The sequence below is a fragment of the Melozone crissalis genome, unplaced genomic scaffold, assembly GCF_028551555.1.
Source record: "Melozone crissalis strain CALT ecotype California unplaced genomic scaffold, PUWL_Pcris_2 ptg000038l_1, whole genome shotgun sequence".
NCBI classification, from domain to species: Eukaryota; Metazoa; Chordata; class Aves; order Passeriformes; family Passerellidae; genus Melozone; species Melozone crissalis.
This window is the reverse complement of record NW_026535816.1, coordinates 2,977,192-2,992,522: the sequence shown is the minus strand read 5'-3', so window position 1 is coordinate 2,992,522 and position 15,331 is coordinate 2,977,192. Positions and strand designations below refer to the sequence as shown.

The 15,331-nt window shown below is 44.3% G+C and overlaps 2 protein-coding genes across 2 annotated transcripts in view; one reads left to right on the top strand and one right to left on the bottom strand.

The window, feature by feature from the left end:
* NAV2 (neuron navigator 2) overlaps window positions 1–10,358 on the bottom strand; it is a 369,470-nt gene extending 359,112 nt beyond the window's left edge. The window contains exon 1 of the mRNA XM_054283739.1: window positions 10,112–10,358. Within this exon, the coding sequence (XP_054139714.1) occupies window positions 10,112–10,186 (75 nt within the window). The 5' untranslated portion in view covers window positions 10,187–10,358. The remainder of the gene's footprint in view (window positions 1–10,111) is intronic.
* A 2,591-nt stretch (window positions 10,359–12,949) lies between these two features.
* Window positions 12,950–14,312, top strand: LOC128941738 (basic proline-rich protein-like). Its single transcript, XM_054283645.1, has 2 exons — window positions 12,950–13,023; window positions 13,316–14,312. The coding sequence occupies exons 1-2, from the start codon at window positions 12,950–12,952 to the stop codon at window positions 14,310–14,312; spliced, it is 1,071 nt and encodes a 356-aa protein (XP_054139620.1).
* The last annotated feature ends 1,019 nt before the right edge of the window (window positions 14,313–15,331 follow it).

Here is a 15,331-nt window from a genome sequence, read left to right as displayed (position 1 = left end):
TTATGCCATTATTGATCACAATGGATGTCACAAAATCTGGATTTCCTGCTAATGCCACTGTACATGTCTTTCTCATTGTGATTCTGTCACTGCATTAGACACATGGACTTCACACTCAGCCACTGTAAACACTGCATGACACTAGACCACCCACCCTCAATTCCAAGTCCCAGGCTCTTAGGAAAGCAATCATCTGCCTATCTGCCCAGAAAGGCCCTTGCCTGTACATGCTTCCACCTATTTTGGCATTTTGATGTGCTGTGCTTCAGGTTACTCCATAGTTTACACAAGGTGAAAAATCTCCCCCACACTCACCTTTCATCCTCTGCCAGCTGGTCTATTATGCCATGTCATCTGAGTTTTAAAAAGATGCACCCATGTATTTATTTTCCTCACCTGATAAATATTTATAAATATTTTATTCCAGCCCTGACACATACACACTATAGCTAATCTTCCTTTTATTTAGTCAAGCATCTTAAAGGAAAAGGAGTTTGAAGACAGACTACTCCTTTTGCCAAGCCTGAGTTCCAGCAGTCAGCATATTAATCAAAATTATGCCGGTCTGGAAGGCAAATTAAAGAGACAACAACAACAACCCAGCACCTAAGATTAATGAGTTTCACACCAATAGAGTGCAGTATTTAAAACTTGCAAAAATTAAATCCTTAAAATAAAGAACTCTTCTGGTGTTTGTGGTGGTCTTCTCATTCACAGAATGCAAGCTATCAGCCTAAATAACATTAAAGCTCAAACATTATGCAATTACAAGATGGCTGATGCAACTTTCATTCATTTCTAATATCTTATGTTGATTTTGATCAAGGCTGATATGGGAAGAGCACACTTCCAATAATTGAATTAGCACATCTAGTTTTTGTTTGATCAGTTAACATTCATATCATGAACCAATGGAGCAATAATAGACCAACTGAGGTCCAGATAATGCTCATATCACAAAAAAATTTTACAACAACCCAACTTTCCTTATAATTCTGTGATTTCTCCAGTTTCTAACCACTATCATTCCTACTGTGTTCACAAGATTTACTTTAAAAATGTGAGTATCATAGCACTAAATTGACGACATGTTAAAAATTCATTGCCTTGTTTGACACAATACAGCAAACCTCAATGAAGAAAACAAGGCATCTGAATTAGGAGACTTCAGAGAGAGACCGTGAAATAACACAGGCAATTCCATCTGCCTTGTTACATTTTTGGAGCACTCATATTGGATGTATGCTGCTTATCCAAAACAAATCCTCCAAGTTGCTGAGGATCTGATAGTCACTTCTGTCATCACAACAAAGAACTGAAAGACTTTAGAAAATAAACTGCAAGCTAAATGCTTGCAGCATGTAGAATTCTCATTTTCCACCTATAAGTGGAAAGTTTTTCATAATAAGCCTACCTTGTCTCTATTGATTTCTCAACTGTTATCTGATGTCAGAAGCTACTCTCTTGCCCCTCAGCTGCCTTGAATACAACTCCTTTTTTTAGTGCAGAATACTTGAAAAACAGCTACACAAGTCTGAGTACATATTTATTACCATCAATGTGCGATAGCCTCAAGGGACAACCACGCATCATTATCTGTTAGCAAGAAAAGGAATCAGTCTTCAATACCAGGCTATTTTTTCCCTAATGCTGCAAGGACAAGCTCATTTGTAAGCCAGATCATTTCTTTCTAAAAGATGAATGACAGTCTTCTGCAAAAAAGGGATTTTTATAATTCTACCACAAAAAAAGGCAAGATTTTTTTTCACTCTACCACAAAATCACGTCCACCCTCTCACTGCCTTTTACTCCCATGGGAAAGTTGCAGGAGCCTCTCAGTCTCCCATCAGAAGCTGCAGCAGACTCCTGAGCAGCTGGAGAAAGGCTGAGGTATCTGCACGGGCTCCATCTCCCCCAAATGCTGTGCACCGAGACCGTGGGTCACTGTCACATCCCTGCTCTGGGCTACCCAAGGAGCAGAAACAGAGGGCACTGACTGGCAAAAGGGTCTGTGCAAGAAAAAACAAGAAACTCAGATGTATTATCCCTTCCAGTCTTCCTCCGCACAGGGAAATTGTAACTTGATCTAGAAAACAATAATAAGGTTCTGCATTACAAAGGGAATTCAGCTGGGAGAATAAGTTCACATCACCCAGCAGCCTCCTACCAGTTATTTTAGAGTTAAACCAACATGACCTTCAAAACCTTCGAAGAAAAGATCCATTTTCATCTGTAACATACCTGTTTTCCTGCCAGGTTCTGTTACATTTTAAGTATTCCTCTTAAGAGTGCTTTGAAAGCAACACATGAACATGAATGGAAACAGACATATGATGCTTTTCAAGCAGGAATATTCAAGAAATACACATCTGTAACACCAAGAATTTCTTCACCTGCACTGCACCAGCAAATGTGCTCATGAAGTTGTATGCTTAAAGTTGTCTGTTGTACTGGATCTGCACCTTAACAGAGAAACCTAATTTCTCTGTTAAAGAATAGACTAGAGCTTTGCTGCTACTAGAAGATGTCACTAATAATTGCTTCCTAAAGTTAGGAATTACTGCAGTGTGCAAGCATAAATAAATCTACACCCCATCTGTCAGACTAGACTATAATCAACCAGAAAAACCCCTAACACCAAGTGCCTAAAAATAAATACTGACAAATGCACGTCTGCCTATCCCTAATGCCTCCCCTTCTGGAAGACCCTTGAGTCTGGAAGACTTCAAGATTTGTAATACACCCTAAAATTAGTACGGAAGTCTGAATTATCACAGAGACTATTTCCTGTACACTCCTTCCTCCTTTTCCCCATTGCCTTTCCTACCACTCCCTTCGCCAGGAATATCACAATAGATAGCAGACCTCAGGGATATCAAATGTGCTCCCAGGCACAGACATAACGAGAGGCAATGTCTGACTGCTCCATCTGACTTGCCCAGCTATTTAGGTTTTGAAGTATTTTATCCCATGGCCCACACATTATTCCAAGTGACAATTACCTCAAAGCCAGAGGGTAGCCATTTGCATAATAATGAACATTTTTCTAAGGAGGTGTGCAGGAAACTACACGCTAATGAGTTTGAATGTATATTATCTGAAAATCACACTTGCTTTACAAAAACAATTAAAAACGCAACCTCTACTGTTTACCTTCTTGTACCTTTTATGTAACAGAGACACCTGTCCTATTAAATGCACAGGACATAGAAGTAATTTTTGCAACACTTATTGCCACCTGGGGGTCTACGTACAAATCAAACTGGATGGGACTGCTGAGGAATGCCCCTCAGTTTCCTAAAACCTCTAATTTTATTGATTCCCACAACACTGAGGGATGTGACACAATAGTAATTTCCACTGGACTTTTCCCATGTGTAAGGGCTGGGAAGTGGGCTGGCTCCTGAAGCAGTGCATCAGGTGAAATGCATCTTGTGGCACAGAAAACTTGGTTTGCAGCATCTTAATCACAGAAAGAATGAGGGAAATGCAGCAATTTCTGCTAAACAACTGTAAAAGAAGGGAATGACAGACAAAGTGAATTTCACAGCTGCAGAAGCATCTCCAGAACACTCTGGTATTGGGAGTAAATTTTCTTACAATCTAACTAATAACAGAAGAATTTTTTTACTGAGTAGAGAGGTCTCTTTAGCATCCTACAACCCTTTTTAATATCGGAAGTTCACTTGTTTCAAATAAAGTTTTCTTATACTCCAAAGAATACACGCTATACTACATAGCACTCACCTGTATTTACTGCTTAGGCCTTTTGGTTTCATTATCTTTGAAATTAGATTGATGAAGCCATTAGGATCTTAGCTATAAAATCTTCCTTTATACCACAGGATGTGGAAAACCGGAGTAAGAGGCTCACTAATGCACTGAGCCCCAGCTACAGCACCATGGCCAGCTTTCACTCCTTAGCCCCCACTCACAAGGGCCCCAGACAAGGCACCCCAAAGCCAGCTAGGGGAGACAGAATAGATAATCCACCCCAGACTGGAGATTTTCCACAGCATCAGGACGTCTGGCTAAACTCTGAAATATCCCAGCTAATTTATGACCATTAATACTCACAGTCATCCAAAGTAAGAACAATAATCATACACCATGCCTTAGGGTTTGAAAGGCTGTTGTCAGCAGCAGCAGCTGGATTTCTTCCCAACACACAAGGCAAGCAGCTGATGCAGCATCATGTTGCTGGGTTTCTGTCCAGCTCTGAAAGATCAGCCATTGATCAGTGCCACTGGCACTACAGCACACACTGCTGCAGGATTTGAATGAGCAGGTCACACCAGTGCAGTCTTAATCTACCATCAGAGAAGAGGGGGGAAAAAGCCAGTTTAAAGCTACATGCTGTGTAGGTACACACAAATGCAAGCAGGGAAGTTCTTCCAGGCATAAGCAGAGTCAGGGGTGCCATATAAACTCCTTATCAGCACTGATCCTCACTTCTTTCACACTGGAAATAACCAACTGCTCCAAATTGTTCACGACAATTTCAGCAAACAGAAATAATCTGACCGATTCGGTACTGTTCTACTAACAGCACCTGCACTTATCTGCTGTGTAATCTGTCTGCCATGCAAGCATTTTCAGGGGTATGCATGCCAGAACTTTGCAATAAACCCCCAAGAATAATTGTTCTGCTTTTTGCTTATGTGGGGGAACAAGAATATCAGGCTCCCCCAAGCATATTGTAAATCAGTCCCATCCTTTTTGGTTAAGGCAGAGACCCAGAACTCTGTATCCTGCTCAAGGAGTGCCATGAGCAAATTTGCAAAGGATGTCACAGATGCTTTCCACAGAGATTTCCAGAGTCCTACCTTGTAGAATAAGGCCTCATTCACACTTCTCCCATCACTTCAGAGCCACACCATCAGCATCAATTGTTTATGCACCTCATCAGCTCCTTGCTCTCATCTCCTGATCACCTTCATTCCCTCCCTCACAAAGAGGCTTTGAGCACAGTTCATGAGGAAAGCCATGATTGTCCTGCATGGCTTAAGCCACCTGCTTGCCCAGGGGTATTTCCTCCACATTCCTGGAACTTCAGCTGAATCTCCTCACTCAGGTTATTTCTGAGACAATGAACTTCACTTGGTATGAGGAAGAGAAAAGCATGTGTACCTGTGCCACATGTAGTTTACTCACTGTACAAAACAGAGGTAAAGCTCAAAAATGTGGCCAAGCCTAAGACCCCAAGAAATCACACAGGAGCTTTTTTCACTGTACAGTAACACAGACATGGGGAAAGGTCAGGGCAAAGAGACAAAAGACTGACAGAATTACATGAGTCAGTTCTAGTGGAGACTGTGCCAGAGTCCTCAGGCACATGAAACCCACCACCTGAGTCCAATGTTGGATTGGTTCACACCACCACAGATCCTTGGTATCACATCCTAGCAAACTTACACAACTTGGAGAAAAACCACCCTTAAATCAAAGTTCACAAATTCTTTTAACTAGACAAATACTACAAGAGACATCAGCTGAATAAGCAAGATCCTTTGTTTATATTATACAGACATTTCTGACAATATGGAAAATTTCTTCATAGGGTGTGACTGGGAGAGGGCTGGCAATACAAAATCACACTTCTATGACTCGCTCATTAAAACCGTTGTAGAAAGAAGTTCCAGATAAAATAGAAGAACAAAATACCTTGTAGCAACCATCAACGTGAAAATCTGCCTCACTAAAACAAACACAACTAGCTGTTTCTCTGAGCCGATTTCTCAGTGAAGAGTGGTTTAAAATTATCACAGACAACACACCCACAAATAGGGTTACAGAATCATCTTTTAGAGCAGGAAACTTATGACCTAGAAGCAGAAGCCAAGCCCAGGACACACCACCAAGGCACATCCATGTAACTAAAATATCCCAAATCTGATTCTATGATTAGAGTAAATTTATTAACCATCTTAATTACTGTAATAAAAATATAAAATCCTGCCATGAACTAAAATTCTACAGATATTGTTATGCTTACCGAAGGTTTTAAATATCTGAAAAATGAAGGAGAAGCTGACATTTTCTCAGTTCTCCTGCTCAGTGGATTTTTATTGCATGTGTATTTCCATAAAAACCCAGTTAGTTAAATTATCAAAACACCACAACACAGCTTGCTGTAATTTCATAAGCTAAGTCTTGCTGCAATTTATAAGTGGTTACACTTGAGTGCTTCCACACTGGCTCAGCAGCACAGCACCCAACTGCATTAATGTTTCAGCACAAAATTCTGCTAATAAACACAGTACTCAGTCACCATTACCCTGCTTTAGAGAACACAAGCCCTCAGTATAAGCAGGTCAATACATGTGAGACTACTTATGCTCTTTAGACTGACTTTGATATAAAGGTAGCAGCAGAGCTTCCTCAAACAAATGGGAAGCTTATCAATAATAAGGCAGGAAAAACACAAACCCAGGAGAAAGCTAAAGCATATGGCTTCAGTCACGGGTATCACAACGACTGCTCCAACAAAAACAAGTCAAGAGAAAAAGACGCCCCCTGAAAACAGTGTTAGTCTGCTTGTAACACTGCAAAACTGCAGCTCACACATTCTTCATTCAAAATAAAAATAATTCAATAAAAAAAAGAGCTGAGAGTGTTTACTATCAAGTAGCAAAAGGGGAAAAAAGTACTAGAAGACCACCATCAGTTTGGCTTTACAAGTCCAGCACCAGATGCACTCTGCCTCTGCGGCAGCATGCCCAGAGAGCTTGAACTGATATTTCAAAGTCCAGGGCGACGATTTTTTTACAGTCAAAACAAAAAATGCCCCTTAACCCACACACAAGAGCAATCATAGAAGCCTGTGAGGTGTGCTATTGCCACGCCACTTTCTGTGCTGCTGACAACAAAACACAATCCTTCCTGAAACAGACCAGGACACCAGGCAAGAGCAAATAAATCTCTAATAAAAAATTAAAATCGCAACTCAGGCAGAGACAATTGTTTCGTTAGACAAGAGAGCACATCTAAGCATAAAATACACATTTACAGAGATCCTTCCAGAGTCTGAATGGGTTTCACGATTCCATTTTACTCATCATTCAGTCAAAAAGGGTTCAGTCAGGCAGAGCAGAAGACACTTCTGTCACTACTGCACATACACATTTCTTTAGGATGTCCCTCTAATTTAGAGCTATGGACCTGAATGAAAAGTCAAGAAGGAGGAATGAAGGATGGAAATCAACTGAAGAAATATTTCAATCATCCAAAGAAAATGCATTTAATCAGAACACAGGGCAGCACTAAATTTTTCATAACACGGGACATGAAAATGTACATAACTAGATTATTTTAGCAGCAGTTTTTACCTTAAATCTCTTCTTCAAAGAAAAAAAAAGTAAATATCTGCATTCACTGCTCATGAGCCATCATCCATTTTATGCTAAAACAATTCTCTACATACAAACTTTACACACAAAAGGTTTGTAGCATCACCTGCATTACTCTTGTATTCAAAGACTCTCTTGCCAAGGTCATATCCTGGCATAAAGCCTGCTCACTACTCACATTAGTATTCACGTTGGTAATCCTGCTACCTTCAGATGGCCAGCTTACACGGTTGTTAAACCTGATCAAATTCTTCACTTGTACATTACCAGTTACATGGAATTTAGCTATGTAATTCCGCTAGAGCCAACTTAAGATACGTAGATGGCTGAAGCGCTATCCCAAAGATTAATATGAGTCCTCTAAAGTCAGCCTGGGAAGCTGTGATGACTAAAAGAACCTGCTCTGGCTGATGTCAGCACAGTCAGAGGCAGCCCAGTTTTGACATCTTGAACATCAGCCAACACATAAAAAGCAAAACCCCATCCCTCTAAAAAACAAGCACAAATGCTAAATCTTGTCCTTGCTTAATCAATATAGATACTAAATTGATACTTAAAAACACACTTTTAGAAAAGGCAAACAAACAGGAAACTAAGCTTTATTGCTACACCACAAATGCAAACACAGCGTTCTATACCCTACTTGGGAAAGACAAGCCAGCTCCATCATCAAGGGGTGTACATACACAGAGAGATTCTTACTGCTCCAGAAACACTAAACAATGGTTGACTTTATGTCCATAAAACATATTGGTGATAAAAAGGATAATGCACTCACCTGGTTAAAAATGAGCTTGGTCTTCTTTCTTCCAGCACAAGTCTCATTTTCAATAACAAAAAAGGATCTACTGATAATTAATTTTAATGGCCTTTGATCACAGATACACCCTATCAGAGATCTAAGAACTTCAAGTTTAGAAACACTAAAGTCTACATTACTATTTAATTCCATAATAACAACTGAGTCGCATCAACATTATCATTATTCCAGACTGATTTTTCCCAGTAAGCAGAAGTCTAAGCAAAGCCCTCATCAGTAACCTTTCCCTGAAAAATTCTATAGGAAATGAAATGCAATACTCTGTTAGGACTTGTTTAGCAAACAGAAGTGAGAGAGATCACCCAAGCATGCAGAGTCATTAAAATGGATCTTACATATATCATTATAAATTTAATAATCTCCATGACGGGCTAGAGTTCAAGTTAAAAAGAATGTCAGCAAAGCATGACCAATTGATGTTATCCCAGCTGCCACTGAGCCTCACTTGGGGTTACATTATACATTCAGAGGCCCCGTGCTACATGTGCACCAAACAGCCAGAGCCAGGAGCAGATGGGAGATGTAGGCTCCCATACCTATCAGAAGGGAGAGACAGACATAATTGCATATTAATTTTGGTGCATCAAAACAATTACAGCATGCTTGGGTGTCACGGGTCACAAATGTTTTTCCCATCACACCCCAAATGCAGGATAATGTTGTACACTTCAGAAGGGGGAGGAAAAGAGTTCCAGCAGCCTCCAGAAATCAAGTCAATAGACAGATTTTGTTTCAACCCTTATTGATTCACTTCAGTCCCAAAATGCTTCCTTGAAAAAAGTAGAAGGAAGACCTTGGCAGCTTGTCAGTTAATAGATCATGCTTGCTGCAATTAAGATACATTCAGGAGTTTTATTTTGTTCCCCAAATGCCATTTCTCTCCTAGCAAGCAGCTGCATTTTATCCAATTTCTGAAAGTTTTCCAGGCTGCTTAGATTTCTGATGGGGTGCCAGAGAAACCACTTTGATTCTTCAGCAGACCTGATGAAACTGACACAAACCTCCCTCTCCTTGAAATTAGACAGCGCTGTTGAACAGCAAAATAATAGCTGATGGTCAACTTCTTCTCCTCCGACTCAGTTTTCAACTGAAATAAAAATCACACAGGGGAAAGGAGCTCCCCCCACAGAGCTGAACATGGCATTTTCTATTGCCCATCAACTCTGAGCAGAGGACGACATCAATGATTTATACAGCAGAAACACACCAAGTTGTCGTGTGCTTGACTGGTGCCAAAAAAACAGCTTTGGAATCCCAGTTGGTCACAAGCTACAGCTTTGTCTGGGACAAGGACTTCACAATTTAGTGCACCAACCCATTAGGATGGGGTAACTCAGCACCACCCTGACACACAGAGAGCCACAAAGCACACTGTGCAAATTAAGTGCCAACAGCTGACATTAAGCGCTGTTCATGTTCACTGTTCCACTGTACATCTTGATTCAAGCCAAAATTACATCTGGCAACTACAGCAAAATGCAAACAGTTCCACCAGGACAATGAGGACACTGACAAGTGCACAACATTCTCAAAAATGAAAACACCAAACACCAAGACAGCATTTTTATAACCACTCCACTAATGATATCAACAGGAAAAAAGAAGCTAAACTTAGAACAAATCAATAATCTGACCAGACTCAGTAAGAGTCAGTATACTTCATTTGCACTGGATGTCTCTTCATCAACAAACAGCCAGAATTCTAGAGATCTTTCCCTTCTTTCACTCAAATCACAATTTCCCCTTCCCTCAGCTCTTTGCTCCATACATTGGAAGAAGAGAAAGACAAACACTTTCCAAAACATATAATCAAGAGATCTACAGCTGGCTGAGCATAGCGAGCAGCAAGTGCAAGTGATAAAAGCATTATGTAGAGCTATTCTGCCACTTGCAACTCCTTCAGTAATTTAAGCAGAAAGTGTTCCCACCTTTTGTCACTTACCCTTTTTTGATCTTCCAGTCCATGTGTCACAATCTTTCTTTTCTGATGTTGGCTGGATTCAGAGCCAGATTCCATTTCCCTGCTGCAAAGACTCTTCCAGCCTCTTTAAGCTTTCTCTAAAAATCCATAGCATAAACAGCAAAAAACTAAAAATAATTTAAAAAAAGGCGAGACAATTCCTTCAAACCTCGTCCATTGTCTTTCATCATTCTTCTTAATTCCCGTTTGCCATCACTGCTCATCATCCTAACAAGCAGCCATTCTGTGAGCCTCTGTGTCCTAAAGCAGCTCAGATGAAGGTTTCCATGCAAGTGCCTTACAGAAGGATGACAGAGCTGAATCCAAACCCACTAGGTTGTGCCACATTACTGCTCCATCAGCAGCCTTTTCAGTGCATTCCTGGCACAGATAATTTATATGTCAATAAAGGTGTAAACGTGCATTTAATCCACTGTGTTGATATTATCAGCATCCCTCTCATGGGCCGCCTTCCTCCCATAAATCAATGTAAACACTCCGCAGTGATAATTGCCTTTTGCAAATCTAGCAGGTGTTAATTACGTAAAATCATCCATGCACACTTGTCATCTTCTTCTATGTATTCAAACAAATACCTAGAAGGGGAGGGGGGAGAAAAAAAGCAATTTTTACCAGTGTGAAAGAAAACCTAGCTACTGGTGTTCTTTGTCCACCAACCAGGAGCCACAAGTCAGAGCTGATACAATAATTACACGTTTTGAGCTACACTCCTCATCCAAGCTACTCAAAACGCTCTGACACCTGTTTAGAGTGTTACCTTGCCTTTGGGACTTCTTGCACAAAACCAGCCCAGAGTGCCAATACTGTACATCAGAGCTGAACCCACTGCAACAACACTGACTGAAGCCTGCAAGGACCAACTCAAAACTCAGCTCTCCAGGGTTCAGAGTCCCAGACCTAAAGCCAAATCCTTTATTCTTCTCTGGGGTTTCCTACCCAGGGATCTTTCTTTCTCCACAGTCTGTGAAGTTAACGAGTGCCACCTCCCAAAAACCTAAGCGCAACAACGCAGGAACAAACAGGTTTTATTATTGGGAAGGAAAGCTGAGCAGAGCCTGAAATCACAGCTGAACAGGTCAACCAGCTCAAAATGCTGTTCTTTTTGCACTGAGAAGCACAAGTTTACTAAAAGAGATAAAGAGTCTCCTGGGTTAATTTGTAAGGTGGGATCAATAACAGCAGGCTTCAATATGCAGGCACCAGGAAAAACACATTTACTACACTGACTTCCATACTAAAAGGGCTAAACATTAAATCAATTTCAGCCACCTTAGCTGAGCACGGCATAAGAGGAAATATTTAGCTGCATGTTGTTATAAGCCTGGTAAGCACCAAAAACCCAAACCTGTGACCTGTGTAACAAAGGAACTAACAAATAAAAACATCATCAGACACTCTCCCGCCACTGAAGGATAAACAGCATCAAAAAAAGATTTCTGACAACACGGGGGAAATGCTTGCTCTGCATGCAGACGCCCCTTGCTACACCAAGGCAAAGATCTTGGCAAGACAACAGGTAGAAATGCTGCTTGTGCCTCTCACTGCTCCTCACCTCACCAAGCCAGTTCTCTTTCTTCTACAGAGCACAGGAAAGAACACAGCTGATTGCAGCAATGCTTTGCCATTTGAGAGTAATCTAAAAACACAGCTAACCCATTTTACAGAGAAACAGAACGCTTCCAATTCTATTTCCAACCAGAATCTCCTCCTGATCTGTGGTTCCAAACCTGCCAATAGCCACAGCAATCAGACAGGTACCTTGAAGGCAATTCATGGCCTCCAACCTTAGAAACAAATATCACAAGAAAAAAAAAAACCTAAATTTTATAAATATCCTTAAGCCCCACCGAGGAAAACTTTTCCCCTCCAGTGATTTCACTGTGATGTGACACATGAGACTGCATCAGTCACATCATGTAACGCCGTGCTGGAATAGCATGACATAACCAGTGCAGCTAAGGACAACATGAAAGGTCCCCTCAACTAGGGGGGAAAAAAAGACAAGAAGAAGAAAGTGTAGTCTCTGGAAGTTCCTGTGCATTCAACGTTCCAGCTTTAACCATCATGGAAACAGCCTCTCTAGGGAAACACATGAGGATCTATTTCTATTATTTGTATGTAGTACTTAGTACATGCCTGCAACCTAAAACCATGTGTTATAGGTATTTAGTGTTACTGCCCAAGTTAGCTACATTAAGCTTCATATATTAAAAAAATATATATTAACAGGAAGAAAAAATGCATCCTGAGGCTTAAAAAACCATTTCAAGTCAGCCACAAACCAAAACATTTTTGAATATCTAGACTTAGTTTTATTTTTACTACCTCCAGTAAAAGTAAGTTTCACTTCCTAACCTCTGTGTATATCTGACTGTGGAAATGGATTTATTTACAAATTTAAAGCAAAGTAATTGACATTAAATACAAAACAAAAACCTTCAAGAATAAAGAAAGGTAAGGTTTGCTGGGGCAATGACCACACAGCCAGAGACATTGAAACTAACAAAAAACCCATGTGACCCAAAACCGAATGGTGTCACCCCATTCTCCCATCACAGCAACATGCAAAGCCCCGGTCGGGCTCTAGAGCACGCTGGGCTGCAACTGACCACCCTCCCTGAATGAGCAGCTCTAAGGGCTCAGAGCCTGCACCTGGCCACGGCTTACGCACATTAACAGCCCAGTGAACCACAGGTGAGTTGATATTCTTAAATTTAAGCCATAAGGGCTCCGCCTGGGTATGTCCTACCAGAGTCCATCCTCAACACACAGTGCCAAAAAGGTCCCCACCTGCACAGAATGTCGCTCACATTTACCTCGCTGGATACCCAGATCCTCAAGGACGCCGCCTGGCCGCCAGTCTTCCATTCCAAGTAACGCAAATTAACACAACTTCTGGGGCTTTACTCGTTAAAATGTAAGCAATCTCGCAACAGCGGGAATTTTTAATTCCCACAACTGCCCGTGTTTCGAGAACAAGAAAGCAACCAAACCCACAAGTTCTCTTTTTTCCACACGGGGAGCAGCCCGGCAGTCAGTGAGTCCCGCGGCTGTGTGAGGGGCCAGACAAGACCCGGCGGGTGTGGGGACACCCGGCCGCGGGCGCCCCTGTGCCCGGCACACAGCCACAGTAAAGCAGCAGCAATAATGTACAAATAATCACAGAGGGCAGCAGCAGCACCCGCCCGGTGGCCGGCCCCGCCCGCGCCCACACCGCGCCGAGGGAACGACCCCGCCGCCGAGCCCGCAGCGCCGAGCCCCGCACAAGTTGCGGCCCCGCCGCCGCAGGGAGCGCGGAGGAGCCGCTCCCGCGCAGCGAGGCGGGCGGTGCCGGCCCCGCCGAGCCGCGGATGGGGCAGAGCCCCCCGGGCACCCCTCCCGCCCCGAGCCGTTCCCCGGCGGGCAGGGCTCGCTGCCGGCCGCCGCCGGGGCGCGGGGCTCCGCCCGGCCGGGGCCGAGTCCCTCCCGCCTCCGGAGCGGGCGCGCCGGGACAAACTTTCGCATCCCTCCTGCGCGCCGGGCCGGGCTCCCCGCGCCCGCCGCGTCCCGCCGGTACCTGCCGGGGCTGCCGCGGCGGGGCGGGCGGCTCTGGGCGCTGCTGCTCCGGCGGGCCGCCGGCCCATGTGCCCGGGCCAGGGCAAGGGGCCGCCCTGCGCGCCCGGCTCCGGCTCCAGCGTCGCCGCTCCGCGCCGCCGCCACAACTCACTCTGGCGTCGCCAGGACAACGAGCGCCCGCCCTTCGCCGAGCCCCCTCCCTCCTGCCCGCCCTCCCCGCGGCACCGCCCAGCGCGGGGGCTCCCACGTGGGGCCGCCACGCCAATGGAGGCGGATTGCGGCCGGCTGGGCCGGCGGAGAGCCGCTCTCCAGGCGGGAGGCAGCGGGCGCCATCCACTCCCCGCCGCCCCTCGGCCACCTGCCCCTTCGGCTCTCCCGCCTCACCTGCCCAAGAGAGCCCCCGAGGCCGCAGTGCGGGCAGCAGAGCGCTGCGGGCAGGCTTTGGCACAGAACGTGCGGTGTCCCTCGTGTGCCCAGCCCAGCCCAGGTCCTACACCCCGTCCCCGTGCCTCGGGATCCTGCGCTGCTGCAGGACCGCGGGCACACGGGCCCGGGGGCGCTGGGCTGGCTGGAGGCCGCAGCGGTAGCAGTGTTGAGGGGCTGCTGATTTCTGAGGGCAATGTGCTTCGCTGCCCACTCTGACTACAGCCCAAGGAAGCAAGAGTGGGATACCCCACGGCTGTGCTGGCCACACAGCACTATTAATGCAATATATTGGTAGTAGCAAACGTGTCTTGATTAGGCGCATATTCAAAAATCTAATGTAAATGTGGTATCACCCTCACGTTAGTGCAGGTCCTTGCACTGCTTGGAGCTGGGCCAGCTGCTCCAGAGCCTCGCAGGCTTTAACAAGCCAGAGCTAATAAGCCAGGCTGGGTGTAAGCTCACTCTTCACAGAGCCACTTAGGAAGCTCGGCATCAGTTCTGGAAATTACAAGTAGCTGCACTCCAGAAAGTTCAGCAGACCCCTTCGTTGGTCTGACTTGATTTTCTGGCCTAGCAGCCTTGGTCACCCTGCCTGGCCCACACACCTTCTGTGGGGGAGCAAAAGGAGCGCTAGCAAATATTATCACAGACACAAAATAAAGTGGGATTATATTGAAAGATTTGGCCCAAACTGAAGTGCGCTTTTTGTAGTGGGAGAACACACTTTGTTCTGAGGAGAACGTTACTGTCCAAGTCTGGGCTGGCTGGAGGCCACAGAAATAGGACAATGTTGAGGGACTGTTGATATCTGAGGGCAATAAGCTGGTCATGCTTCACTGCCTGCTCTGACTCCAGCCCAAGGAACCAAGGGTGGCTCCTGCTCTGACTCCCGCCCAAGGAACCAAGGGTGGCTCCTGCCATCCACCCTCCACCTGAGGCCAACAAGAAAAGGAGTGGTTCCTCTTCTATGAGAATATAGCTTCAGAAGCATCATCACCTTTCATCCTTCCTGTTCTGTTGTTATTGTATTACAAAACTTTCATACCTTCTTAGTGATTTATCAGGGACAGCTCCTCACAGCACCAACTCCTTCTTCCTCACAGCTCAGCCAACAAACTCTAGCTCCCGCCTAACCCTCTCTTTTCTAGCACTCATCCTTATTGGGCACATCTGGGCCTGTTAAGGGCTCTTTTCTAGCAC

What these genes read in the sequence shown, in the direction of transcription:
- LOC128941738 (XM_054283645.1), top strand. Translation starts at nt 12,950, where the DNA reads ATGTCGCTCACATTTACCTCGCTGGATACCCAGATCCTCAAGGACGCC. An exon ending in CCGCCAGTCTTCCATTCCAA is followed by an intron (nt 13,024 to 13,315) that starts GTAACGCAAATT and finishes AAATAATCACAG; the next exon opens with AGGGCAGCAGCAGCACCCGC.